This window comes from Gossypium raimondii, chromosome 9 (assembly GCF_025698545.1).
Source record: "Gossypium raimondii isolate GPD5lz chromosome 9, ASM2569854v1, whole genome shotgun sequence".
Classification (NCBI taxonomy): Eukaryota; Viridiplantae; Streptophyta; class Magnoliopsida; order Malvales; family Malvaceae; genus Gossypium; species Gossypium raimondii.
Genome location: NC_068573.1, coordinates 47,047,140 through 47,074,810, shown reverse-complemented (window position 1 = coordinate 47,074,810; position 27,671 = coordinate 47,047,140). Strand labels below are relative to the sequence as shown.

At 34.2% G+C, this 27,671-nt stretch overlaps 2 protein-coding genes and 1 non-coding gene across 4 annotated transcripts; all 3 read left to right on the top strand.

The window, feature by feature from the left end:
• Positions 1-415: 415 nt before the first annotated feature.
• On the top strand, positions 416-7,161 carry LOC105800465 (integrin-linked protein kinase 1). Of its 2 annotated transcripts, none has more exons than XM_052620637.1 (12): positions 416-1,352; positions 1,810-1,884; positions 1,987-2,091; positions 2,818-2,903; positions 3,891-4,011; positions 4,686-4,765; positions 4,961-5,023; positions 5,139-5,239; positions 5,377-5,462; positions 5,823-5,947; positions 6,205-6,336; positions 6,917-7,161. In XM_052620637.1, the coding sequence occupies exons 1-12, from the start codon at positions 825-827 to the stop codon at positions 6,921-6,923; spliced, it is 1,509 nt and encodes a 502-aa protein (XP_052476597.1). In that variant the 5' UTR covers positions 416-824; the 3' UTR covers positions 6,924-7,161. The 2 variants fall into 2 exon arrangements, with proteins under 2 accessions (XP_052476597.1, XP_012487083.1); XM_012631629.2 differs by having other exon boundaries at positions 418-1,352; positions 5,139-5,260.
• Positions 7,162-8,988: 1,827 nt separating this feature from the next.
• Positions 8,989-27,116, top strand: LOC105800467 (uncharacterized). Its single transcript, XR_008188618.1, has 13 exons — positions 8,989-9,041; positions 9,210-9,567; positions 9,649-9,957; positions 20,719-20,887; positions 20,982-21,048; positions 21,167-21,260; positions 22,257-22,383; positions 22,869-22,933; positions 23,065-23,239; positions 23,487-23,537; positions 26,308-26,451; positions 26,573-26,620; positions 26,808-27,116. It is a non-coding gene; the product is annotated as an uncharacterized LOC105800467 (transcript).
• LOC105800468 (ATP synthase subunit d, mitochondrial) lies at positions 16,447-18,814 on the top strand. Its single transcript, XM_012631638.2, has 5 exons — positions 16,447-16,902; positions 17,177-17,258; positions 18,130-18,194; positions 18,281-18,367; positions 18,451-18,814. The coding sequence occupies exons 1-5, from the start codon at positions 16,732-16,734 to the stop codon at positions 18,550-18,552; spliced, it is 507 nt and encodes a 168-aa protein (XP_012487092.1). The 5' UTR covers positions 16,447-16,731; the 3' UTR covers positions 18,553-18,814.
• Positions 27,117-27,671: the final 555 nt, after the last annotated feature.

Below are 27,671 nucleotides of genomic sequence, written 5' to 3'. Positions count from 1 at the left end.
CCTTTTGATTCAATCACAGAAGGCAATAAGAAGGAAGACACAAGTTAGCCTACATAAACAAAGTTTTAAGGAAACCAAAATACGCAATGAGAAGGAAATAAAAAACCAATACGGAAAAGAATCGGTTGAATAACGTGCTTTGATCGAGTGGCAGTGGAAGGAACAGGGGAGTTGGCAAAGCAAGTGTTGTTAGAGATCTTTTCGTTGACACTCCTCGAAGAGAGCACTAATTTCTTGAGGAAATGGCTGCTGGGTCCTCCTATCTTTAGTGGGAAACAAATGAGGTTACGAGCATAGTCTGAGTCAGACTTTGAGCAGTGGATTGAGAAGTGAGGAGCCGAAAGAGCTGCCATGAAAGAAACAGAGAAAGAAAAGAGACAATGAAAAGAAAAAGAAGAAGAAGAAGAAAATGCTAAATAAGACCGACCGTTATTAGATTAGCAATATTTTAGGCAGAGGCAGCAAATGGCGGTTTCGGTATTCGAATCGGGTCATCTGATCATCGGGTTCGGGTGTTCCGGTTCCCGCCAATGGAGTTTCTTTCAGTTAATGGGGGCATTCCAAGCCTTACTGGATAAGATCCACCATATAAAGGAAATTGCTTAAATTAGTAGGCTTTTAGCGCTTTTTTTAAACGTCAAATTGCATTGTAGTATATATTATCGTGAACGCCATTATCGCTGGTTTTCAGTTGAAAATTGTCTATATTATTAGCATGCGTTGGGTCCGGATCTCAAATCCCCTCTCTACCATCTCCTTCTTAGATTCTTCATGGTGATCATTCTCCTCTTGGCTCGATATCGAGAGCCTTGAGCTTTGTTCCCATGTTTTTATTTTCCCTCTCGGCTCTCGATCTTTCGAAGCCTTGTATTTCATTGTTCTTAATTTCATTACCTGATTTCGGGATTACATTTTTTTTGTTCTACCACAAGAAACCGACCATGGAGAACTTAACAAAAAGGGAAGTTTCCCGCCAGTTCTCAAATAGGGCGTTAAAACGGGGTTTCAGCCGCCAATTCTCGCGGCAGTCGTCTATGGACCCACGGAAGAACAACCAATGGTTCAACTTCGGCCGTCAGTCGTCCGTGGACCCCGTTCAGAGGAGTTCCGTCCAGGAAGAGCTGACGGTGCCGGAGAATTTGGACTCCACCATGCGGCTGCTGTTCATGGCCTGTAGAGGGGATACCAAAGGAGTGGAGGATCTATTAAATGAAGGCATGGATGTTAATGGTATTGATTTGGATGGCCGTACTGCTTTGCATGTCGCTGCTTGTGAAGGTCATGTTGAGGTTGTTAAGTTGCTTCTTAGTAGGAATGCTAACATTGATGCCCGTGATCGTTGGGGTAGCACGGTACATTCTTTTTCCCTTTTTTTAAGGCCCATAGTTCTTTGAATTGTGGGGAAAATTGGGATTTGTTTGCAGGTTTCATTTCAATTTATTGTTATGATTGTGATAAATTATATTTGTTGGTTGGTTTTGTTGAAATTGGATAATCTAACTATTGTTTTCATTTTTTTCCGAAGGAGATTTAAAATTTGGGATTAAATTTTGTTTAGATATTTAAGCTGTTTAGCTTTGAATGATTTATGTGATTAAATATTCGGAATTTGGATCTTGTTGAGATTGGTAAATCATCTGCAGCTTGGCTTTGGCAAATTAGGATGAGAAGTTAAGGAGAGAAATGAGTTAGATAATTGTGCGCAGAGATGCTAATGGCCCTGAATTTTAATTTTCATTTGCTTGATAGTGCTGCATACGTCTAATTACTTATTCATGTGATGTAATGTTAATAAAATCACGTTGGCAGGCAGCAGCCGACGCCAAGTACTACGGAAATCTAGATGTGTACAATATCTTGAAGGCCCGCGGAGCCAGTGTTCCTGTACGTTAATAACTTTTCTTTTTCTATCTGTACATTTTCGTTTGTGATTAATGATTTGCTCCTATATGAAGATTGATACTTACATTTATAACATAATATTAGAAAACCAGGAAGACGCCAATGACAGTTTCTGACCCTGAAGAAGTTCCAGAGTATGAGCTTAATCCAGCCGAGCTCCAAGTTCGGAGGTCCGATGGTATAACAAAGGTAAGGTTCACTTTGCTTCCTTTTACGCCATTGCCCGATGGGAATGGTGATTGCTTAAATTTGCAGATAGTATTCTGCATTTCATTCACTCAGCTTTCACATGATTACTGGCTCCATTCGCAGCCCTGTTCCACTTTCAAGAGGCTTGATGCTTCTTGAGGGCAATTGTTAGAATTGATGAAAGATTACTCACGTTTATGATTCTTATACAGAACTAAATTGTTGAGGGACTAGTTTGGATGTCAGATGCACCCAACTTTTTTGTTTTGGCATCTGCATTGTAAGTAATTTGTTAAAACAACCAGTTGTATTATATTCTTGACGGCAACACATTTTAGATTGCTGAGATGGACATGTCTTCTTTATAGCCTTTTAAGATTAAAGGTTTTCTACACTTCTATTGTACAAGAATTTGTCAATCATATTACAAAAGGACTAAACTTCCTCATTTTTTTTTTCCAGAAGAATATGTCTTTGTATAATTTCCTTAAATTTTAGACCAATAATATACTGTAGCTCCTTTAAGCAAACTTTCGGTATACCTTTGACCATACTTTAGGAAGTAAGAGTTTGCCTCTGGGATTTATGTTAATGATCTGCATCTTGATGAATTTATATTTATGGTCCCTCTTTGGATGAGTCAAAAAGCTACATTGCTCCTTTTTTTCATTTTTATTTTGTGCTTTTTATAGATTGATTGTTAACATCTGATAAATCACTTGCCAGGGATCATATCAAGTGGCAAAATGGAATGGCACGAAGGTCTCTGTAAAGATACTAGATAAGGACAGCTATTCAGACCCTGAGACTATGTATGCACTTATCTTGTTTTCTTTTATGTGTTTGACTCTTATGAAGGTAAACACATGCAAGTTTCCTTTTTGACATCGGTCATTCACACTTAAGATATAACTTTATACATTTCTTGGCTCCTTAGCCTTTCTTGGAAAGTTTCCCTCATGCCACATGCTGATTCCTATCTAGATGTCCATATAGCAATACAATTTGTTTATTTCTTATCATTTTGGTGTCTAAAACTACTGATATAATTTTTTACTCCACTTTTATGCACATTTGTGGACCATGAAAATAACTGTGTATATATAAACAATAATCATTGACACCCTCTTCTTCTTTTCTAATATTCTGGTTCTGACATAGTCTAAATGCCTTGTGACTGCATTTAACTTGAGAATTGATGTTTTCCAGTACACATTTTCACCATTCCTCGAGAAAAGGGAAAGAAATGAATATGGTTGCTAATTTTCTTTCAATCAGCTGAGATTGAGTTCTGCAGTCTAAATTCCGAACTAGAAGAAACTAAGGGATATTTCTTGGAATAATAATGACCAAAATATAACTCTAGTCTTAATAATTAATGCTGCACAAAGCTGGTATAAAAACAACTTTCTAAGTAGCCTTATATTAGGCTGGACACTATAGTTATTTATTTGTAAAATATTGGTTTAGATTTTACCAAGTATGCACTTCTTCATTTATATCTGTAGTTTGATTAGGGATATGCCTCTGATTTCTTTAATAATTTCTCATCTGGCATAATGGCACCAAAAGTTGTGGTTCAGATTTTGAGGTTACATGGCTAAGTAGATGAGTTTGTTGTCTCAATGTTTATGGAGTTTGGCACTTAACTTATTTGGCTACTGTAAATTGCTTGTTTCCTAATAGCTGTGTGATTTTTCCTATTCTTGTTAAAGGGATGATGGGATTTCCATTTGTTTACCCTGACATTTGTTGTAGAGCCTAACACAAAACTCCATTCGAATCTCTTCCCTTAACAGAGCTGCTTTCAAGCATGAGCTAACTATATTAGAGAAAGTCCGACATCCTAATGTGGTTCAATTTGTTGGAGCTGTTACACAAAATATTCCCATGATGATTGTTTCCGAGTATCATTCTAAAGTAAGCTTGTCTCCCCTTCTTCCCGTGCATGCTCCTTGACTATCTTGTCTGCGTTTGTGTTTTGTCGATTTGTCTATTTTATCTGTATATATCATGCTTCTATTTCCAGTTATGATAGAAGATAAACACACTGCTTCTCCAGTTAGTAGAGAAGTGTGATTACTAGATGATGGAGATTTCTTTGCAGGCCCGAAAGTTTCATCCCATATAGTTTAGATGGTTTTAAGATATAAAATGCAAGCAGAAATATTAGATCTGGGGAAAGAATTAGGATGGATGTCTATTTTGCAACCAAGGTCACTATGCAGTGATTGGTGGAGAAAAAAGGAATTCAGAACAGACACATATATTGCCTTGGAGTATTTCTTAATTACCGGACTTAACCTCACAACCATCTTCAGTCATTTATGGATTCGACTTTGTTTTCTTTCTCCATTTATATATTAGAACTTCAGATGTTTCAAATTTATTGCACGTAGTTTTAATTCAGTTTGGTTGAACGTATTCCAGAGATTGTATGTCCTTTTAGTTTTTCCAGTGTGATTCTTGAGTTTGGTTATTGAAATCTGTTATACCTCAAGGAATGTTCTGGCAGCAAATTTTCTTTGTCTAGAGAAGTATTTGGTATTTCGCTCACCTCTTTAACATTACTATGGTGATGATCTGTATTTCAGGGTGACTTGGGATGCTACCTTCACAAGAAAGGGCGTTTATCGCCACATAAAGCTTTAAACTTTGCTCTTGACATTGCGAGGCATGTACCAATTTTTTTGTAATTCAAGAGTATTTGTCTGTACGATCACTTTTGTCACCCATGCGAAACTCAGACAATAATACGCTGAATATGTTCCCTGTTCTTCTGTTCTACATTATCCTTTATTTAAATATGTATGGTATAGTAATTTGTTTCTTCTGATTCTTCTTTATAACTACTTTTTCTTGATTACAGGGGAATGAATTACCTCCATGAATATAAATCAGATCCAATAATTCACTGTGATTTAAAGCCAAAGTAAGACAACACTGTAGAAGCTCACATAATGCTTGCAGAAATTGCAAGTTGAACTTTTCAATGTACTCATGTGATGTACTGTTCTTTAATATTTGAAATTTTGGTAAGGTGCCAGAAATGTTTTGATGGATAGTGGAGGTCAGTTGAAGGTAGCTGGATTTGGCTTGTTAAGATTGTCAAACATATCATATGACAAAGCAAAATTATCAAACCCAGGTGCTCATGTTGATCCATCAAGTGAGTTTTTTATAAGAAGACTTTGGTCTGGACGTTTGATATAAGTACGATGTATCTGTTCTTTCTGCTAATGGTGAAACTGTGGCCACTGATTTGTTTTCATTTTCTGATTGTAGATATATATATGGCACCTGAGGTTTATAAAAACTTAATAGTTGATCGAAGTGTTGATTCTTATTCTTTTGGTGTCATGCTATATGAGGTACATTTTCTATGGAAAGTTTGTTTACGACTAACACAAACATTACATTCTGGCTGAAGGGAGTTTAGATGTCTTTAATAGTTCCAATTCCTTGTTTTTTCTTGCTGACATCTTTCAGACAGTGAATTTGTTGTATTTTTAAGAAAACATATGCTCAATTCTTTCCTTCATGGTGACCATTTCCTCTGTGATCACCTCTGTGTGCAAGAGAGAGAGTGAGTTGACTGAGAATCAGAAGTCAACGTGAGGATCTTTCAAGAGGGGGTTGAGGGAAGTAATTATTCAGGTCATTCAAAGCAGCATTTTAGTTAAAACTAGGTAATAACCCCTTGTTTCTGTTTTATTCTTGTTTGAGTTCAGATGATTGGAGGAGTAACACCTTTTCATCACATGCCCGCTGAAGAGGCTGTGAAATTGATGTGTTTAGAAGGAAAAAGACCACCATTCAAGGCCAAGTCAAAAAGTTATCCTCCGGACTTAAGAGAGTAAGTTTATGATTAGATATGAAGAGCTTACTTTCCTTGCTTTAAGTTCATTGAATTAACGACAGAGTGTTCTGCATGTGTCTGTTTGTTGTTTTCGTTCCTTGTAAATTTAATTGAATAGAAAGACCCAAGTTTTCTCTTTTCTTATCTTTTCCTATAAAGAGAAAAAAATTGCAGTGCCTCCCAAGGTTTATCTTTGTTCTAACTATACATAAGCAAATATTCTAAGCTTTACTATCATTGTAATATATGAACAGGCTGATTGAAGAATGCTGGGATCCAAATCCTGTTGTCAGACCAATTTTTTCGGAGATCATTGTACGATTAGACAAAGTATTTGCTAACTGCTCAAAACATGGGAAGTGGAAAGATACCTTCAAGCTTCCTTGGTATGCTTCTACCTCCTTTAAATTAGTTCCTTGACATATCATGAACATATCCAAAGTTTTTTGCTAAGGGTTGAGATTGTTTCTTTTGCCCCTTGAAATGCTCAAGGCTATTGTACACTGAAATTCTGATTAAGATGCCTTCTGGTTTTCCAAAAGGACTAGGTAATATGACTGTTAGTACAATGGAATGGATTATTTACTGGTACAAGCAAAGTTAGAGGGGATTGTTAGAAAATACTATATCGTATATTGAACTTTTAGGACTAGCTTCGTTATGTTGGAGTCAAAATGATGTAAACATCTGTAGGCGCCATTTCCCTGTGTGCGTTTTTTGAGTGTCTTCTACTTGAGAAATTGAACTTAGGATAGACATGAGCACTCACACATGCAAACACACGCACACATATATATGAGACGTACAACTTTGCATACACACGCAAGTGAGCGGACATGCACACACACCCCTATTTAGCAAGCAGTAGGTGAATGAAGATAACTTTGTTGGCCTTTGGTTCTATCAAATCTTGTAATTCCAAAAAAATATTAATTTGCTTCATAATATAATGCAAAATCATTGCAGGAAATAAGGTAAAGCTTGGTTCCTTCGAAGCAGAGAAAAATGGAGAATTACGAAAGAGGTTCCGATCTTTTTTGAAGCTTCATCTTAAAGATTGTATCTTATATAAATTGTTCCTCCCTTCTCTTAAGGAGCTGGAAAAGTTCCTTACTATGTATAATGTGTGAAAGAAGCTTACATTATGGACGCTAATGGAAAAATTACTAATCAGCATTATTAATCTACTTTTCCTATTGCATTTGGATCCATGTTTAGTAGTGAATTAAATTGAATGACGAGAGCCCCGTTGCTAATTTTATTGACTTCCAATTTATTTTCTTTTCGTATGGTAAAATCTGTTACATTTTGGTAGTTTTAATCATTTCAATCTATTCTGTTTTTTTTCACAATTAGCGATTTGTGGATAACCATTATTCTTATATTATTTTACATCATCATATTATGAAATTTATAAGGTGAAATTTAATTTACGGGGTAATTTTAATATTATATTTACTATAAAACAAATTTTACTTATTTTGATATACTCATCTAAATTCGAAAGTTTTAAAATTTTAATAAAAACTAGATTACGTCACAAAATATATTTATTAAATGTTTATTTAAAAATTAAATAAAATTTTGTTTAAAATGATAAATTTGAATGTTGAAATAAATTTGAGCAAATTTGGATAATATTTTTATGGTATAACCATGCTTGTAGCGAAGTGAAGTCAAAATAATTTTTAGGGAGCGAATGAAATTTTAACTTTTATAGTTTATACATTTATAATTTTTAAAAATTAAATTAAATTTTTATAATTTTAAGGAGTCTAAAGTGTAATTTTATATTTTACTAATTTAAAATTTTAAAAATTTTAGAGGGCTTAAATAACAATTTTCTATTTTAAGGGGGCCAGGGCCATGCCAACTCCCTCTAGATTTGCCTTGGCTCCTAGTCTTTTTACTTTTAAAACTTTTAAAATTTATTATTATATTTTTTTGAAATAAAATTTATTTTCTTTCTTTTAACTATCTTTCTTGGTCTTTTTACTTTTAAAACTTTTAAAATTTATTATTATATTTTTTGAAATAAAATTTATTTTCTTTCTTTTAACTATCTTTCTTGATTTAAATAAGAAATAAATTTTAAAACTACATCTGAACTTTAATTTGATGTGCAATTTAGTATATGAATTTTGATTTGATATAATTATATATATATATATATATATGAAACTTTAATTTTAATTCAACTGTATATATGTAAAGAAATAAATGCATAAATTTATTTTATATTTGATAAATATAATTATTTGTGTATCTAATATGTAAACTTAAAATGGTAGCATATCGATAATTATGTTAGTAATTTATGAAAATTGAATTAAATTAAAATTGTATGTATAAAATTACACAAAATTAAAATTTATATATAACATTACACATTAGACTACAGCTGATGTGTAATTTTAAGATTTATCTCTTTAAAATTAAAGTAAAATTAATTTTCTGTCAAGTTTGAATATGTCTGGTCAAATTCATTTTAACTTTTAAATAAAAACATTTAAAAATAAAAATAAAAAGTTACCAAATAGTACGAACCGGAGTCCCTTAACACACAATCAACAACTGCCACTTTTTGAACAGCCACGTGTTAGAACAGCCAAGTAAAGATAAAATATATCAACGGTTAAAAAGTTGCCAAATAATACACCCGCGTTTAGAGAAAGTTTCCCCAAACCCCGCTTAAACCCTCCCATGTCTCTCGCGCCTACAACGACCTTTTATATTCTCAGCCTTTTATTTATTTATTTTAAAAATATTCTTTAACTTCAAAATTTTTTATTTTTTGATCGATGGAAAACTTTATATTTCTCAGACATATAAACTGTAATCAATATTTTTTTTATCCGGCAATTTATTGGTTATTTTTGTATTTTGTGTTATTTCTCTTTATGCATTTTTTTTGTCCCATTTTTCTGGTTTATTGTTTGGCTTCTAAGAGTTTTTGCTGAATTTTCATTTATTTGAAATGCTGTGGATGTTCTAGAACTGTGAATGCTTCGTATTCTTGACTAGAAAAACTCTTGATAATGGCTTCTAGAGCGATTTTAAGGAGGAGAAAATTTATTTTTGACTACTTGAATGTCCGAACGTTCTATCTTACTCATAATTTGGGATCACGTAATTATAGATTCAATATGTTCCATCAATCCGAATGTTTTGATGCGAAGAAACTGGATGTAAATTTAGGTGCAAAGCTGGATTTTTCAGGATTAGGATACTTTAGTTATGGAGCTCAAGGAATCTCAGTTTTTGGTCCTAGAAATGCAGGATTTCAATTGAATACCCCGTTGAGTGTCACATTGATGTCGTATTCTGTTCGTCTTGCATCAACGGCTACTGTTAAACAATCGGAACCGGGTATTAATGATGAGAGAAATGGAGAATTGTCTACCAAAAAGAGAAATGAAGCATCTGCAGAAGAATGTCATCAAGCTGTTGAAGGTTTGAGCACTGCTAAAGCCAAAGCGAAAGCTAAACGATTACAAGGCTCTAAGAAGGGTGCCAAATCCGTTTGCAAAGAGTATGGGCCACAATTCTTGGGATTGGTCCTGCTTTAAGAGTTGTAGCTTCTATGAGCAGGTCAGATTTTATCCTTTAATAGTTTCGTAAGGTTTTAAGTGAACCAGTTAACATGATTCGACTTGCTTTATGATGTGCCGTGTTCGATATTTTATTGCTTTTCACAGGTTGGGCTAAGAAGATTGCTCGCTGGAAACATGAAATTAGGTCAACTTTTCAACATTATTGGTTGGGTTTTAAGCTACTTTGGGATGATATGAGGATCAGCTCAAGATTGCTGCTGAAGCTGGCTGGTGGTAGAAGTTTATCTAGAATGGAGAGGCAACAGCTGACTCGAGCTAGTGCTGATATCTTTAGGTTGGTTCCGTTTGCGGTTTTTATCATAGTACCATTCATGGAATTTTCTTCTGCCTTTTTTCCTGAAACTTTTCCTTAACATGTTGCCATCAACATTTCAAGACAAGATGAAAAAGCAGGTATAGTGGCATTCTTTCAGACTATTCTATTAGCAAAGTCAGGAAACATTTTAGTTAGGTTTGCTCTTTATACTTGCATGAAGTCTTGATTTGGGGAATGATTCAACATTTTTTTGTCACATTTACACTGGTATCTCTTTTAGTTGTTTAGTTTGTTCCAAACAACAAAGGTTTTCATCCACCTTAATTTATTACAATTATTTGTGTGAATAAATTATGTATTCAATTTTCTATTTTCTTTTTAGTATAAAGAACTGCTGGTGGAAATCTACTTGATTGAAATAAAAAATGGGAACAAGATATTTCTAAAAGATTTGTGTTCACATTGATTTAAGCTTCTTACATGGATTAGAATTTTAGAGCGTGTTTGGTTGTGTTGGGTGTCGAATCCACCAATATAAACTTACGCCTTAGTTTGCAAATTATGCAGTATAGGGAGTAGGGTCGATCCCTCGGTAGTTTCTTTATAAATTGTTGCTCTCTTGACCAGATTTATGTCGGGGCAGCCGTCGTGCCCAAGACGTTCGGGGGGATAAAAATTCGAAAACCTGAAATTAACAGAAAAATAACGTCAAAAGTAAAAGTTGAAAACAGAATAATAAAAACTGTGAAATAAATATTAAGAAAAATTTAATTAGAATAAGCTCAGCTTTAGGCACGAATTTTCCTCGTCTTTGAACCGATCCTCGAAATTGGATGAACTCCTCTTTTCCAATAAGCTAGTTATAGCTACCAAGGACGCCTCGGACACCAACTCTTCCTTGTGTAAATTAGTTATGGAACGTCCAATAACTAACTCTTACCGATCGAACAACCACGAAACGTTCGTGATTTAGAACTCCGGCAGCTTTGCGTTCTAGAAGAGCCTAGCTCGAACCAGTGCCCTCAACCGCGTGGGGCATTCAAATCCGGTTACTACTTCCCTTGACGGAACCAAACAGCTATCTCCACTTGGCACGCCAATGTGTTCACAGAAAACCGATTAGAAACGTTCCTTTCGGAATTCCAACTGTACGTTTAATCACACTAAATCAAACGACGTCTTTTTTGACTTAGTGTTGATCTGACTTTATGAGCTGGCAAAATCATACTCTTGATCCGGAGAAGTAATAAGTACTGAAATTTTAGGAGTTAAATGGGCTCGGGTTCGTAACTCACGGGTTTTGACGAGGTTAATTTCGGCCTAAAGCTGAAAATGGGTTTAGTTGGCTAAGGTTTGGGACATATTGGTATTTGATAAATTAATTAAGGTAAATGGGTGAAAAGGTGGGTGATATGATTGAGTATGGGAGTTGGAATATATTAAAGTGGGGTGGTTGAAAAGGGAATTTGGAAAAAGGAAAGGAATTGCAAATGGCTAAAGTTGGTTGCTGCTAGGAATAAATTGAAGGCAAAGAAACTAAAGAAACAATGCTACGTGAGAAAGGAGAGAATTGAAAGGTAGAAGCTAATATTTTTTTGATTTATGAATTGATGAACAATATATGCTCTATTTATACTAGAGGATTTACTAATTTAGGAGCCAACTAGTCTAGAAATTCAAGGAAAAAAAATATTTCATGACAAAAAAAAATATCCCAAAATAATCTCCCCCACTAAGTCAACAAAATTTTCAGCTAATTAATATTGGAAAAATTCTACTTTGGCCCTCCTTCTTTGCTTCTTTCTTTAATTTGGCCCAATTGTTTCCTTTTTCTTCTATTTAGCCCAAAATTGCATTCCTGCACAAAATTCAATAAATATGGCAAAATTAGTGGTGTATTCTAATAAATCAACCAATTTAAGTTACATAAAATATGTAACTTTAGCATTTAATCAAATCCCCCTACTTAGCTTATGCTAGTCCTCGAGCATTTTGTATGTATCTGCAAAAGGAAATTTTTTTCCAAAATAGGACTTGATATTCATGGTTTGCACAATTCAACAATTTAATCCTAGCACATTAACATCTCAAATAACTTAGCCTAAGAAGTAAGTAAATATATTAGAGCTTGATAGACTTACCTTTCATTTTATTATTTTATTTATTTATTTTTGTACTTAGGACATTATCAAATTTTTTGACGCGAGACATGATGACAACCCAAGCACCATGTTCCGGTTACTCAATTCAGACGTCTCTGAGCGGGTTATTTTGCCCTACTCATGATAACTTGTTAGCGGAGTGAGTGCAAAGAAATTGGACAGCCACACGAACTTTGTTACGCGAGATGTGATGACAACCCAAGCACCACGTTCCGGTTACTCAGCCCGATGCACAACCCCAATTGTTCACTCTTAACATTCGTATCAGAGGAGTATTATTATTATTATTATTATTTTTCTTGAAAGACAAGAACTTATGATAAAAGGTAGGCAATCAAGCAAACTCATAATTTCCAAAAATTTCTTACCCGCTAAGTCTAGGTTATTGAAAAGTTTCATGTGTAAAGAATTAAATAGCTAAATCTGTCAAACCATAAGTGTACCATCCCAATTAAAAGAAAATTTTACCTTTTACCAAAAACATGCAAAAATAGCGATGACAGATAAGCAAATTAGAACCAATTTATGTTTCCCTCCCCCTACTTATCTTACATTGTCCCAATGTAATTTAAAGAATAAAAGTAAAGATAAGTAGGAGAAAGAGAAAAAGAAACTCCTTATGTATTTCAACGTCGTGGAGGGTAGTCTCGTAGGTAGAGTGGGCCTTGGCTGAAATAAAAAGAATTTTGTGGGTTGACATGTGGAATTTAATTTTGTCTTGGAATGTTTCCCTGCAAAAATAGAAATAAAACAAAAATTAAATAAAATAGTAAAAATAATAATAATAGGAAATTTAAAAATATTTTTTTTCAAATTTATTAGCTAAGCTATAAACTTAAGAAATAAATTAAAAACTAAAATTTCGATATTTGGTAAAATAGTCGTGATAAATGCATCAAGTAAGTTCCCAGGAAAGAGAGGTGAGTCACAATGGACAAACTTAAGTACCAAGTCTTTCCTTAGACAGAACTAATCCTCGACATGCATTTTCATTTTCCATTTTACCAAAAAAATTTATTTGTATAAAGGAAAAGAAAATTTGGGTTGCCTCCCAATAGCGCTTTGTTTAACGTCGTTTAGCTCGACGACCTGTGTTATTCAAATTCTTTATCCTTTTGTAATAGACTGCAAAGCGGTTGCATGATCTTCAAGAAGTCTTCTATGAATCGTCTATAAGATCCGTACACCGTAAAATCATTCATGAAGACTTCAATGATTTTCTTGACATAATCGGAGAATTTGCTCGACATGCATCTCTGGAAAGTGGTCGGAGCATTATAGAGTCCAAACGGCATTCGTCTGTACGCAAACATTCCGGAAGGGCAAGTGAAAGTTGTTTTGTCTTGATCTTCTGCCTCCCTCAATGTTTCGAGGATTTCTTTTTCCTCCTTCGCTTTCTTATCCTTTGTGAGCCTCTCTAGAAAAGGGGGTGGCATCACGAATGGTTTCTGAATTTTTGATTCCGATTTGACTTTTGGATTAGAGATCTGCTTTTCCTGTTCCTTGTCTTGCCCATGACTTTTGTCTGGAACTGTTTCCAGAATCTTTTCACTACAAAGAGTTATTGCACTTACATTCTGCCTAGGATTCGGCTCTGTCTGGGAAGGTAATTTACCTTGAGATTCCAAACGATTAACTGCCATCGAGAGTTTACTAACTTGATTAGTTAACTCTTGTATTGATCGTCGTCCTCTGTTGATATTTTGCGATGTCGACGGCAAGTCTTTCCACAAGAGCTTCTAGAGATGTGCTTGACTTGGGTTGTTGTTGTGGTGGTTGCAAAGGTCTTGGTTGGTATGACGGATTATATCGGGGATTAGTTCCGTAATTCAAGTTGGGATGATCCTTCTACCCGGGATTGTAAGTGTTGGAGAAAGGATCATAGCATCTTTGCGGAGGTTCTGAAAAACCTCCGACAGCATCAACATGTGCCTTTGAATTTTCGTTAAGGATTGGGCACAAATCCGTCGGATGTTCAGATGTAGTACAAATTCCACACAGTTGGGTCCGATTCTTCTTTTCTAAAAGCATAGATTGAACAATATTAGTAAGCTTATCCAATTTATCTTCTAAGGATGAAACGTTTACCCAATTAACCCATCTTGTGGGTTCTGAATTCGGTCGATACTGTTGAGAATTTGCCGCCATGGTGGATATCAGTTCTCTTGCCCCTTGAGGAGTCATATTGACAAGCGCCCCTCTACTAGCAGCGTCAATCATCTTCATTTCCATAGGGAGCAAACCCTCGTAGAAATATTGAAGAAGTGATTGCTCGGTCAAACCGTGTTGAGGACAACTTGCACACAGTTTTTTGTACCGCTCCCAATAGTCGTAGAGCGATTCACTTTCCATTTGGCGAATTCCCACTATGTCTCTCCTAAGTTCACTACTCGTGATGTTTGGGAAAAATCATCAAGAAAACACGAGATAAGTCATCCCACGTCGTAATAGAACCGGGGTAAGTAAAATAACCATTCTCTTCTCAGTATCAACTAAAGAAAAGGAAAGGCCCAAGTTTAATTTCATCTTCGGTTACTCCCTGTGGTTTCATGCTTGAGCAGACCATGTGGAATTCTCTCAAGTGGGTATGTGGATTTTCATTCTTCAGGCCTCGAAAAGTGGGCAAAAGGTGAATTAGGCCTGACTTCAGCTCGAACGGGGTTTCTCCGGCTGGATAATTGATGCATAACGGTGTTTGCTCATTGGGAGCAGCGACTAGCTGATGAATGGTTCGGTTCGCCACCCTTTCTGGTTCACCGAGGTTGTCTTCCGCTTTTTTTTGTTTCAGGAAGTGGTTCGGTCTCAAGTTCAACCACTTCGACTTGTTTTCCACGTTCAATTGCTTCTACACATTTAAGAACTTTCGTCTCTTTACGTCGCGCTCGTGCGGATTTTTCGATCCCTGGGTCGTATTCGAGATCTCCGGATGAAGATCTGGTCATAAAGATAATCTAAACAATCTATAAGTGTTGCCAGTCCCCGGCAACGGCGCCAAAACTGCTGGGTGTCGAATCCACCAATATAAACCTACGCCTTAGTTTGCAAATTATGCAGTATAGGGAGTAGGGTCGATCCTCGAGACCGGTTTATCGCAAATTGTTGCTCTCTTGACGGATTTATGTCGGGCAAATTGTCGTGCCCAAGACGTTCGGGGATAAAATTGAAAACACAAATTAACGAAAAATAACGTCAAAAGTAAAAGTTGAAAACAAAATAATAAAAACTGTAAAATAAATATTAAGAAAAATTTAATTAGAATAAGCTCAGCTTTAGGCACGAATTTTCCTCGTCTTTGAACCGATCCTCGAAATTGGATGAACTCCTCTTTTCCAATAAGCTAGTTATAGCTACCAAGGACGCCTCGGACACCAACTCTTCCTTGTGTAAATTAGTTATGGAACGTCCAATAACTAACTCTTACCGATCGAACAACCACGAAACGTTCGTGATTTAGAACTCCGTGACTTTGCGTTCTAGAAGAGCCTAGCTCGAACCAGTGCCCTCAACTGCGTGGGGCATTCAAATCCGGTTACTACTTCCCTTGACGGAACCAAACAGCTATCTCCACTTGGCACGCCAATGTGTTCACAGAAAACCGATTAAAAATGTTCCTTTCGGAATTCCAACTGTACGTTTAATCACACTAAATCAAACGACGTCTTTTTTGACTTAGTGTTGATCTGACTTTATGAGCTGGCAAAATCATACTCTTGATCCGGAGAAGTAATAAGTACTGGAATTTTAGGAGTTAAATGGGCTCGGGTTCGTAACTCACGGGTTTTGACGAGGTTAATTTCGGCCTAAAGCTGAAAATGGGTTTAGTTGGCTAAGGTTTGGGACATGTTGGTATTTGATAAATTAATTAAGGTAAATGGGTGAAAAGGTGGGTGATGTGATTGAGTATGGGAGTTGGAATATATTAAAGTGGGGTGGTTGAAAAGGGAATTTGGAAAAAGGAAAGGAATTGCAAATGGCTAAAGTTGGTTGCTGCTAGGAATAAATTGAAGGCAAAGAAACTAAAGAAACAATGCTACGTGAGAAAGGAGAGAATTGAAAGGTAGAAGCTAAATATTTTTTTGATTTATGAATTGATGAACAATATATGCTCTATTTATACTAGAGGATTTACTAATTTAGGAGCCAACTAGTCTAGAAATTCAAGGAAAAAAAATATTCCATGACAAAAAAAAAATCCCAAAATAATCTCCCCCACTAACTCAACAAAATTTTCAGCTAATTAATATTGGAAAAATTCTACTTTGGCCCTCCTTCTTTGCTTCTTTCTTTAATTTGGCCCAATTGTTTCTTTTTTCTTCTATTTAGCCCAAAATTGCATTCCTGCACAAAATTCAATAAATATGGCAAAATTAGTGGTGCATTCTAATAAATCAACCAATTTAAGTTACATAAAATATGTAACTTTAGCATTTAATCAGGTTGGGTGTATTGGATTAGCCAATACACCCCTAATCCGTGGGCCCCACTAATCCCCACTTAATCCCGTGTTTGGTTTGATGTATTGCCTATTACAGGCCTATTACAACACGGATGTATTCCTCATTTTCTCTGTTTCAACAACGATTAGCCATTCCATTTCAAAAGTAAGGATTAGCTAATCATTTCTGTTTTACCCTCCCCAGCCAAAATCTGCTACTCCACCCCACCCTCTCCCTCCCAACATCAACAGCAGTTTTCTTCGAACCAAATCTCCACCGTCTCGCGTTTGGAAAGCGAGAAAGTGCGAGAAAAATGAGCGGACCGGGGAAGAAAGTCGTCGATGTCGCGTTCAAAGCATCAAAGAACATTGATTGGGAAGGGATGGCTAAGCTTTTGGTCTCCGATCAGGCTCGCAAAGAGTTCGCTACTCTTCGTCGCACTTTTGATGAAGTTAACTCTACTTTACAAACCAAATTCAGCCAGGTCTTTTTCTTATATTCTCTCTAATCCCTAACTCCTTTTTAGCATTTTTATTGATTTTTTCAGAGATTTGTTGGGTTAATCCATTGATTAGATCTTAGGGTTTTAGTTTTTTAATGATGATTTTAATATTTTATATTGAAATAAATTTTCAATAAGGTTGAATTTTTTTGTTCAAGGTTTGATTTTGGAACCATTTTTTTTTCATTTTTAAGGAAATTTTAGTTTTGTTCAAGGTTTCAGTCCTATCTTGTTAATAATTCGATTTCTTAAGCAGGAACCTGAACCCATTAACTGGGAGTACTATAGAAAAGGAATTAGCTCTCGCCTGGTAGATATGTACAAAGAGGCATATGAGAGTAAGTTAATTTGATAGTTATCATATTTGGCCTACTCTCTATCCAATTTTCCAGTCATCCTATATATGGTTATGCTTAGATCAGTTGTAGGTCTGTAAAATCATAAATTGTTTGGCTTCCACATGTTTGTGTTCCTCATGCGGTGCCACTTCCTGAATTTGTTACTTTGAAGATCATCTCTATGGTACAAGGGAACTATTACTTAGTTGGATGCTGATATGGTCACCTTAAGTAGCTAGCTCTTTTCTTTCTTCACTCTCAGTTTTTGGGGTTTTTGAAGGGGTATTAGTAAAGTATGGATTTTATTGCTATTGCTTTATATGACCCTTCAAGGACCCTACAAATTCTTGGAAAAAAGTTGAACATACTCATTTTGGACATTTAGCCTGATCTGACACTTGCACTCGAGTTTGCGTAACACAGTTATCTATCATTTTCCAGCTCCAGATCTCCTTGATCTTTCCTAGATCAGTTCCATGCCCCATACTTCACTGAAAGTTAAATGGAAATCAATTGCCAATGAGGACATTGTTTAAATTGGCTTCTATTTTGTTTGCAAATACAATTCTTATTTGTGTGCAATTTACTTGTTGAATGCTATTAGCATTTAACAATTTCAGATTAATGCCGTAGATGTTTCATTTCAATAATGCTATTATGTGATCAGATTCTTCTGGACACCAAAACTTGAGATACTCCTATACTTATGTTCAAAGTAGAATGAAGAAAATATAGACATCTAGCTACTCAATTCTCACTTGTCTGCAATTTCTAGCAGTCGAAGTAATCATATTTATCATGCTTGTTATAAGGTTTGGATGGAGTTTTGAGGGATTCACCGTTACAAATGTTATATACTCTTCCATTGCAGGTGTAGAGATCCCCAAGTTTGTTGACACCGTCACTCCTCAATACAAACCAAAATTTGATGCATTGGTGAGAATCAACAGGATAATTGACTCTCTTTTACCCTGTCTCCAAGTTTTTTCCTCGAATGATGTGCTATTTATTTGTGGTTATAGCTTGTAGAATTGAAAGAGGCAGAGGAGAAATCCTTGAAAGAGTCTGAGCGATTGGAGAAAGAAATTGCCGAGGTTCAAGAACTTAAGGTAATAAATAAAACAATGCCGAAATGTGTGTTGTTGTGTTCCAAATCACAATTGCTGAATTTTTTGTCTTTTTTTATGAACAGCAAAAGATCAGCACCATGACCGCAGACGAGTACTTTAAGAAACATCCAGAGCTTAAAAAGAAATTCGATGATGAGATCCGGAATGACTACTGGGGCTATTGACATCTTTGTGAATTTAATGGCCAAGCTTTTGGTCTCGACTAGAATTTCTAAACCGTTTCTGTTGTTTTAACCCCTTTTTCTCTTGTGCGGTGATCTGGGTTGGAAAGATTAGGCTGTAATGATAAGAAAATAATTGTGTGAGAAAATTTTATCCAATCATTTGAGAAACAAGGTGGATCTTGTAAGACATGCATTCTATTTAGCAGGCATCCGCAGTCATACTTTCATGGCAAAATTTTTACTGTCTGCCCTCTTCATTCCATTCTGTTTTATGTTTATTATTTGAATATTATCTAGATACAATTGAATTTGGACACCTATTTATCTAGATCCATTCTATATGTATTTTTAACAAGTGGTTATTTATATTATTAGTATTTTGAAATTTTAAATTATATAAATTAATATAAAAAGGTTTTTACATCAAGAATGAATTTATTGATTCAAGTGCATCTAGACAATCATTTATCCAAATTCATCGGACGTGCTTTTTAGTTCTTTTAATATTAATTATTTTAAATTGTATAAATTCATATAAGAAAATTTATTATCAAGAATTTTATGAAATTATATATTATTATTAAATTATATGTAATAATAATTATTTTAAATTATACAAATTCATAAAATATAATTTATTAGTTATAATTATTTTAAATTTTATTAAATCATATATTTTAATTAAAATATATTTAATATTAATTATTTCAAATTTTCTTTTATAGTATCATATATTATGATTTGAGTAAATTCATATAAGAATATTAATTATTAAGAATTTTATTAAATTATATATTTTAATTATAATATATTTAATAATAATTATGTTAATTTATATTTTACAGTATCATATATTATGATTTAAGTAAATTCATATTAATTATTAAGAATTTTATTAAATTATATATTTTAATTATACTATATTTAATAATAATTATGTTTAAATATGATTAAATTATTTATTATTGATATTAATAATCTTATTAAAATTTAAATAACAATAACAATAATAATTTACCAAAACAAATTTTTCTAATTATTAAGAATTTTATTAAATTATATATTTTAATTAAAATATATTTAATAATAATTATATTTAAATATGATTAAATTATTTATTATTGATAATAATAATATTATTAAAATTTAAATAACAATAACAATAATCATTTACCAAAACAAATTTATGCTAAGGGTATTCTAGTCATTTAGTTTTTTCCATTATGCTATTACACCTCTATTCCATTCAACCAAACACAAGATTACTATTACGCCTCTATTCCATTACATCCAACCAAACAGTTGATTTGCTATTACACATCTATTCCATTACACCTCTAATCCAATACACCTCTAATCCAATACAGCGAACCAAATGTGCCCTTAGTTTTTACAGACCTGGCTTACGAAGAAGTAGAGGAAAAAAAAAGAAAAAGGGGAAAAATAATCAATAATATAAAACATGATGAGATTATAATATTAAGGATTAAGTAATAATATTTATCGGGATATTCTTGATAACCTGAAGCAGAGAGTTATACATTGAAGGGCATAGATCCTGCTATCTGAATCAGGAATGTTTTAAAGTAGCCTTGTATCTTTTAATTTTTGCATTTTATTACAAAGTAATCTACAAAATATATATTTTTGGAAAGAACACTATCTTGACAATTTAAGGGCATTATCTATTTCTGTTATGTTCTACATTAGGCACGGTTTTGATTTTGGAACAGTGTTATTGAATGAGTGCTCTAGGCATCTCAGTTTTCATTTAATTGTCCTGGTTTATTGTCGATGCCATTTTGTTTCCTTTTCTTGTTGGATAATAACAGCTATTTTTCTCTATATTCACCAGTTTCCTTTGGTACAAACCAGATTGAATCTTTCTTCCTTGTTTATAAAAATATTTAGTTAAATTTATAGGATACACATGATTTCTCTGAGTGCAAGGACATAATTATGTTTACTTGAGTTGCCGGGTAGCATCATTTGCCTGCTGTTGACATGTGCGCTTGTTTGGATTATACTTACTCATATTTATGTCTGTTTGTTAGAGGACAGTTGTGTTGTGTTTACTGCAGAAATGTGCGTATCACTGTGGCATGCCACTGCTCTCCTTCCCTCCTTTTTCCTTCAATGCATTTCTTCTCACTTGCTGAACATTAGGAAGCACTGAAAAGAAAGCTCCATGCAAGAATTGAATATGCCAAGTTCCTTCAAGATACAGTTAAAGAAATGGCAAAGGAGGTTCAAAATTCAAGGAGTGGAGAAATTAAGAGGACTGCAGAAGATCTTGTTGAATTTTTTAATAGAGTAAGATCCTATCTCACGATTTATTGTATCCATTTTCTGTTATTTCCACTACCCATTACTTAACTTTGAAAATTGATATCTTGGTATTTTTCAAGTCAGAAGGGGTTCTGGTGCACCTAATGAGGAGATAATTGGCTTTGCCAAGCTGTTCAATGATGATCTCACTCTGGATAATATCAGCAGGTTAGTCTCCACTTTAGTTGTTTTTGTATTTGAATGACTATTAATTTAAATTGAATTATTAATTATGCAAGATTGTGTGATTCTGTTTCATGTTTGCTTTTCCATTTTCTTCTGCTAGGCCTCAATTGGTAAATATGTGCAAATATATGGGGAATCAGCCCTTATGGAACAGATGCATATTTGCGTTATATGCTTCGAAAGAGACTCCAGTGGTAAAACTTGTTTATCCAATCTGAAATTAATAATCTACCTCGTTTAGGCAGAAAATGTCAATGAGTTGGATGCATCCAAGAGGAGTAAATGGACTCTTCCAAGATCTGCTCCTTTGAACTTGTATTTGGTTGTAGTTTCTTGAGCGGGTTAATTTTGCCTGAGCTTTTTTGACTTGATACAGCATGAGTTGTCCTTTATTTTTTTAGGCTTTTTGATTGAGGTATTCTTCATGTTCAGAACTTAGTCATACATATTTGAAATACATAATGTTAAGGTTAAAACTTTCAATCCATAGGCATCCCTCCTTGAAAGCTTTTGGTGCCTGAGAGCAATTGTACTATAACCTTCCAGCTTATACGATGCCATTATTGACACATGGATTTTGCTGCAACGTTTTTAGCATGTATGGAGAATTGAGCCAGTAAATTTGTGTATTCCATGATGGCACTTAGAACAGTTGTTCTGCCACATGGATTGTGCTGCAAAGTCCTTTGCATATATGGAGAATTGAGCTGGTACATTTGTATGCTGTGATGGTGCTTAAATCAGTTGTTCTATCCTGAAGCATCATTTTGTTTTCATTTATCTGCTTGATCAAAGAAACTTTGTTACTTATATTGCCATATATTTTGTTGACTTTTATGGAGTAGGCTGCACACCCTGAGCTCTGTACAGAGCAGATGATAAAAATATGCATATTTGACTCTTTTATTTTTCTAGATGATAAAACTCTTTTATGGTCAACTTTTCTCATTTAGTGGTGTCATCTTAGGTTGGAAGAAGAAAATTATGATTCCCAATATAAAATTGTTTAAAGATTGATCAATGATTCAAGGGGATTTTAGTTGATTATTCACATAGAAGATTCTGCAATTTGTATGGTATTCTTTAAATATGGTTTTCTTTCTAATGTAGCTTTTCCTTCACTTTCTAATGAAGGCACCGTGAATGTTGTTATTATTATTATTTTCTTATAACTATTCTTTATGTTTAAGGATTAAGAAAGATGACAAGCTGATTCAAGGAGAAGGCGTGGAGTCCCTATCAGAAGCTGAACTTCGTCAAGGGTGTAGGGAGCGAGGCATGCTTGGAGTGCTCTCAGTAGAAGAAATTCGTCAACAGGTTTTTTAATGTGTTTATTTGCTTCTTCTTTTGCCAATTTAGTGCTTGAGACTCTGCAAATGATAAGTTGCTGATGGTATAAGTTATGCCATATGTTTCTGTTATGAACAATGTTCAACCAAGCTAAGACTATTGTATCTTGTTCTATGCTGTATGGTAAACATTATATCTTGTAGCTTTATATCTTTGTAATCATTATGTTTTATTGATTTAATTCTAGTGGGACAATAATTTTTTCCACTTAATTTACTGTGCTTGGATGCACAATTCCTTGATTCCTTTTCAAGTTCCTTTTATATTGGATAGGCTTGTATTTTTATGGAAGGGATTATTCTTTAAAGAATTGTTTATAATTACTTTTGAAATTCTCATAGAGGGAGTTGTTAATTGTTAGTCTTTTTTTTCCTATTATCGTTCATGTACTTAATTGTAATATCAAGTAGATTTTAACGTGACTCTTTAACATGGTTAACCTCTTTGTGCAGCTTCAGGATTGGATAGATCTGTCTCTCAATCACAGAGTCCCATCTTCCCTTTTGATCCTTTCTAGGTGATCCGAAGTTCTGTTTTATGTTTCCTTTTCCCCCCTGATCTTCTGTGAAGTTCATCACTTGATGCACATGTCTACCTTTCTTTTTCATCAGATCTGAATTTCTATTATTTTGATTTGATACTCTGCAGGGCCTTTATTGTATCAGGAAAGCTGAAGCCTGAAGATGCTGTTCGTGCGACCCTTTCTTCTTTACCGGATGAAGTTGTGGATACCATTTTTGTAACAGCTTTACCATCTGAAGATCCTGTTTCAGAAAGGAGAAGGAAGCTGGAGTACCTTAAGATGCAGGAAGAATTGATCAAGGTTGAAAAAGGAAGATGTTTTGTTTATATTATTATCATTTGAGTAGCCTCATCTACTGTAGGTTGTATACTATTGAGGCCTGCTTTGGGGCTCAGTTTGTCCTGTTTTTTGTGAAATAGTTGGACATAATCTTAATGCCTGTAAGTAGAGGCTTCTAGTCTTGAGGTTTTGAACTTAGTTTTCACTAACGAGCACAAAAGCAGCTTTCCAGGACTTGAGCACTTCTTTGAATTGATACCTTTTATAGGAGGAGGAGGAGAAAGAAAAAGAAGAGCTGGAAAGGATGAAGGAATCTAAAGCTAGGGAAGCTAAAGAACAGGCTAGAGCAAGATCATTGGAAAAACGAGAGCATCTTTGTGAAATCAGTCGTGCATTGGCTGTTTTAGCTTCAGCATATGTAAGGACTTTGATTTTCAAATTTTCTTCAGTTCCTGTCATTCTGTTGATTTTCTTCTGTTTTCTTCCTTGCATTGTCACTTTCAATGTAGATTTGACTTCATTTTGTTCCTAGTACGCAGTCTGTGAGCTGCGAGCGTGAAGAGTTCCTAGGCCTTGTCAATAAGGAGGTATGTTATAAACTCAAATGTTTACTAGTACAGACCTTTCAATTCTAAATTACCAGGTTATTATAAACATTATTTGGTCTCTACTTGCACGGCTTTTAACTTGGAAAATCACTAAAATAGATACTTCTTATTCTGTTTCAGTCCCATATTAGTTCCTGCTGATGTTGGATTTTGCCAATGTTGGCAGATAGAATTTTACAATAGCATGGTAGAGAAAAGCGCCCAGATGGTGAAAAGGATGTCATTAAGGCATATAGAGCTGCACGCGAGGGAATTGATCATTCCAGTGAAGTGTCTGAAAGTGACGCAGTTTTATCCACTTGATTATTTTTGTTGAAATGGCATGATAGATGGCAAAATCTTGGTGAAGACATTATCAAATTGGGCAGTCTGGTAGACGACGACAGGGAAGGAGGATGTAAAAGTTTGTAATCCCTTTTCTCTAGCCTTTTATCTAATTCTAATTTCATTAATGTTATTATTCCTTTTATCTAATTCTAATTTTATTAATATTATTATTCCTGTGAATATGTTTTGCAGTTATCATTGTGATTCTACCTCAGTTTTTTCAGTCATTTCTCGACTCAATTACGGTCTAGTTAACACCATGATACCACTTTAATTATATTTTACTATAGTATAGATAAGGAGTTTATAAGTATAATTATTTAGAACTATAATCAATTTAATATAAAGTGCAATAAATCAAAAATCAAAATATTTTTATACTTAAACCTAAATAACTCTATATAAAATGGTGAGATTCTGATGATGATATAGTGTTTGAAATTCAATTTTAAAGGCCCAAAATCTTAAAATTTGTCAACACGATCAAGATCTTATTCGATCATTTTAAATAATTTCAAAGTATATAATCTAATCCTTTTAATATTTCAAAGTATATAATCTAATTCCTTTTAATATTTCGAGTGGGATAATTCAAATTTGAATGATATATTTTTCAAGACCAACAATTTTTTTGTAACACAATGACTGACCAAACCTAATTCGACCCACAACCTTCAATTTTCTAAAAACTTTGGTTTTGTTCGTTTCGAAAAGAAATGACTCATAACATGATAAAAGATGCAAGTTAAAATAGAGTCTACCTTGCTCGAGTACTGTGTCTGAAAATTTCAGTACTTAGTTATTAACTTTAAAAGACCATCCAAATACTTAATAGAAAAACTTAAAAAATTAATCATACTCATGTTGGACATATATACTCATATTTGACATTCACATCACATCCGAATCCATAGCTTAGAATGAAAGCATCTGTTACTTCCAAAGCTTCAAACAGAAGGCGTGGAGTCCCTATCAGAAGCTGAACTTCGTCAAGGGTGTAGGGAGCGAGGCATGCTTGGAGTGCTCTCAGTAGAAGAAATTCGTCAACAGGTTTTTAATGTGTTTATTTGCTTCTTCTTTTGCCAATTTAGTGCTTGAGACTCTGCAAATGATAAGTTGCTGATGGTATAAGTTATGCCATATGTTTCTGTTATGAACAATGTTCAACCAAGCTAAGACTATTGTATCTTGTTCTATGCTGTATGGTAAACATTATATCTTGTAGCTTTATATCTTTGTAATCATTATGTTTTATTGATTTAATTCTAGTGGGACAATAATTTTTTTTCCACTTAATTTACTGTGCTTGGATGCACAATTCCTTGATTCCTTTTCAAGTTCCTTTTATATTGGATAGGCTTGTATTTTTATGGAAGGGATTATTCTTTAAAGAATTGTTTATAATTACTTTTGAAATTCTCATAGAGGAGTTGTTAATTGTTAGTCTTTTTTTCCTATTATCGTTCATGTACTTAATTGTAATATCAAGTAGATTTTAACGTGACTCTTTAACATGGTTAACCTCTTTGTGCAGCTTCAGGATTGGATAGATCTGTCTCTCAATCACAGAGTCCCATCTTCCTTTTGATCCTTTCTAGGTGATCCGAAGTTCTGTTTTATGTTTCCTTTTCCCCTGATCTTCTGTGAAGTTCATCACTTGATGCACATGTCTACCTTTCTTTTCATCAGATCTGAATTTCTATTATTTTGATTTGATACTCTGCAGGGCCTTTATTGTATCAGGAAAGCTGAAGCCTGAAGATGCTGTTCGTGCGACCCTTTCTTCTTTACCGGATGAAGTTGTGGATACCATTTTTGTAACAGCTTTACCATCTGAAGATCCTGTTTCAGAAAGGAGAAGGAAGCTGGAGTACCTTAAGATGCAGGAAGAATTGATCAAGGTTGAAAAAGGAAGATGTTTTGTTTATATTATTATCATTTGAGTAGCCTCATCTACTGTAGGTTGTATACTATTGAGGCCTGCTTTGGGGCTCAGTTTGTCCTGTTTTTTGTGAAATAGTTGGACATAATCTTAATGCCTGTAAGTAGAGGCTTCTAGTCTTGAGGTTTTGAACTTAGTTTTCACTAACGAGCACAAAAGCAGCTTTCCAGGACTTGAGCACTTCTTTGAATTGATACCTTTTATAGGAGGAGGAGGAGAAAGAAAAAGAAGAGCTGGAAAGGATGAAGGAATCTAAAGCTAGGGAAGCTAAAGAACAGGCTAGAGCAAGATCATTGGAAAAACGAGAGCATCTTTGTGAAATCAGTCGTGCATTGGCTGTTTTAGCTTCAGCATATGTAAGGACTTTGATTTTCAAATTTTCTTCAGTTCCTGTCATTCTGTTGATTTTCTTCTGTTTTCTTCCTTGCATTGTCACTTTCAATGTAGATTTGACTTCATTTTGTTCCTAGTACGCAGTCTGTGAGCTGCGAGCGTGAAGAGTTCCTAGGCCTTGTCAATAAGGAGGTATGTTATAAACTCAAATGTTTACTAGTACAGACCTTTCAATTCTAAATTACCAGGTTATTATAAACATTATTTGGTCTCTACTTGCACGGCTTTTAACTTGGAAAATCACTAAAATAGATACTTCTTATTCTGTTTCAGTCCCATATTAGTTCCTGCTGATGTTGGATTTTGCCAATGTTGGCAGATAGAATTTTACAATAGCATGGTAGAGAAAAAGCGCCCAGATGGTGAAAAGGATGTCATTAAGGCATATAGAGCTGCACGCGAGGGAATTGATCATTCCAGTGAAGTGTCTGAAAGTGACGCAGTTTTATCCACTTGATTATTTTTGTTGAAATGGCATGATAGATGGCAAAATCTTGGTGAAGACATTATCAAATTGGGCAGTCTGGTAGACGACGACAGGGAAGGAGGATGTAAAAGTTTGTAATCCCTTTTCTCTAGCCTTTTATCTAATTCTAATTTCATTAATGTTATTATTCCTTTTATCTAATTCTAATTTTATTAATATTATTATTCCTGTGAATATGTTTTGCAGTTATCATTGTGATTCTACCTCAGTTTTTCAGTCATTTCTCGACTCAATTACGGTCTAGTTAACACCATGATACCACTTTAATTATATTTTACTATAGTATAGATAAGGAGTTTATAAGTATAATTATTTAGAACTATAATCAATTTAATATAAAGTGCAATAAATCAAAAATCAAAATATTTTATACTTAAACCTAAATAACTCTATATAAAATGGTGAGATTCTGATGATGATATAGTGTTTGAAATTCAATTTTAAAGGCCCAAAATCTTAAAATTTGTCAACACGATCAAGATCTTATTCGATCATTTTAAATAATTTCAAAGTATATAATCTAATCCTTTTAATATTTCAAAGTATATAATCTAATTCCTTTTAATATTTCGAGTGGGATAATTCAAATTTGAATGATATATTTTTCAAGACCAACAATTTTTTTTTGTAACACAATGACTGACCAAACCTAATTCGACCCACAACCTTCAATTTTCTAAAAAACTTTGGTTTTGT

Bases quoted from the DNA above. Each gene is read 5' to 3' on its own strand.
- LOC105800465 (XM_012631629.2), top strand. From the start codon at position 825: ATGTTTTTATTTTCCCTCTCGGCTCTCGATCTTTCGAAGCCTTGTATT. The intron at 2,092-2,817 runs GTAAGGTTCACT...ATCACTTGCCAG, and splicing joins GGTCCGATGGTATAACAAAG to GGATCATATCAAGTGGCAAA. The intron at 5,463-5,822 runs GTACATTTTCTA...GTTTGAGTTCAG, and splicing joins TTGGTGTCATGCTATATGAG to ATGATTGGAGGAGTAACACC.
- LOC105800468 (XM_012631638.2), top strand. From the start codon at position 16,732: ATGAGCGGACCGGGGAAGAAAGTCGTCGATGTCGCGTTCAAAGCATCA. The intron at 16,903-17,176 runs GTCTTTTTCTTA...TTTCTTAAGCAG, and splicing joins TACAAACCAAATTCAGCCAG to GAACCTGAACCCATTAACTG. The intron at 18,368-18,450 runs GTAATAAATAAA...TTTTATGAACAG, and splicing joins CCGAGGTTCAAGAACTTAAG to CAAAAGATCAGCACCATGAC.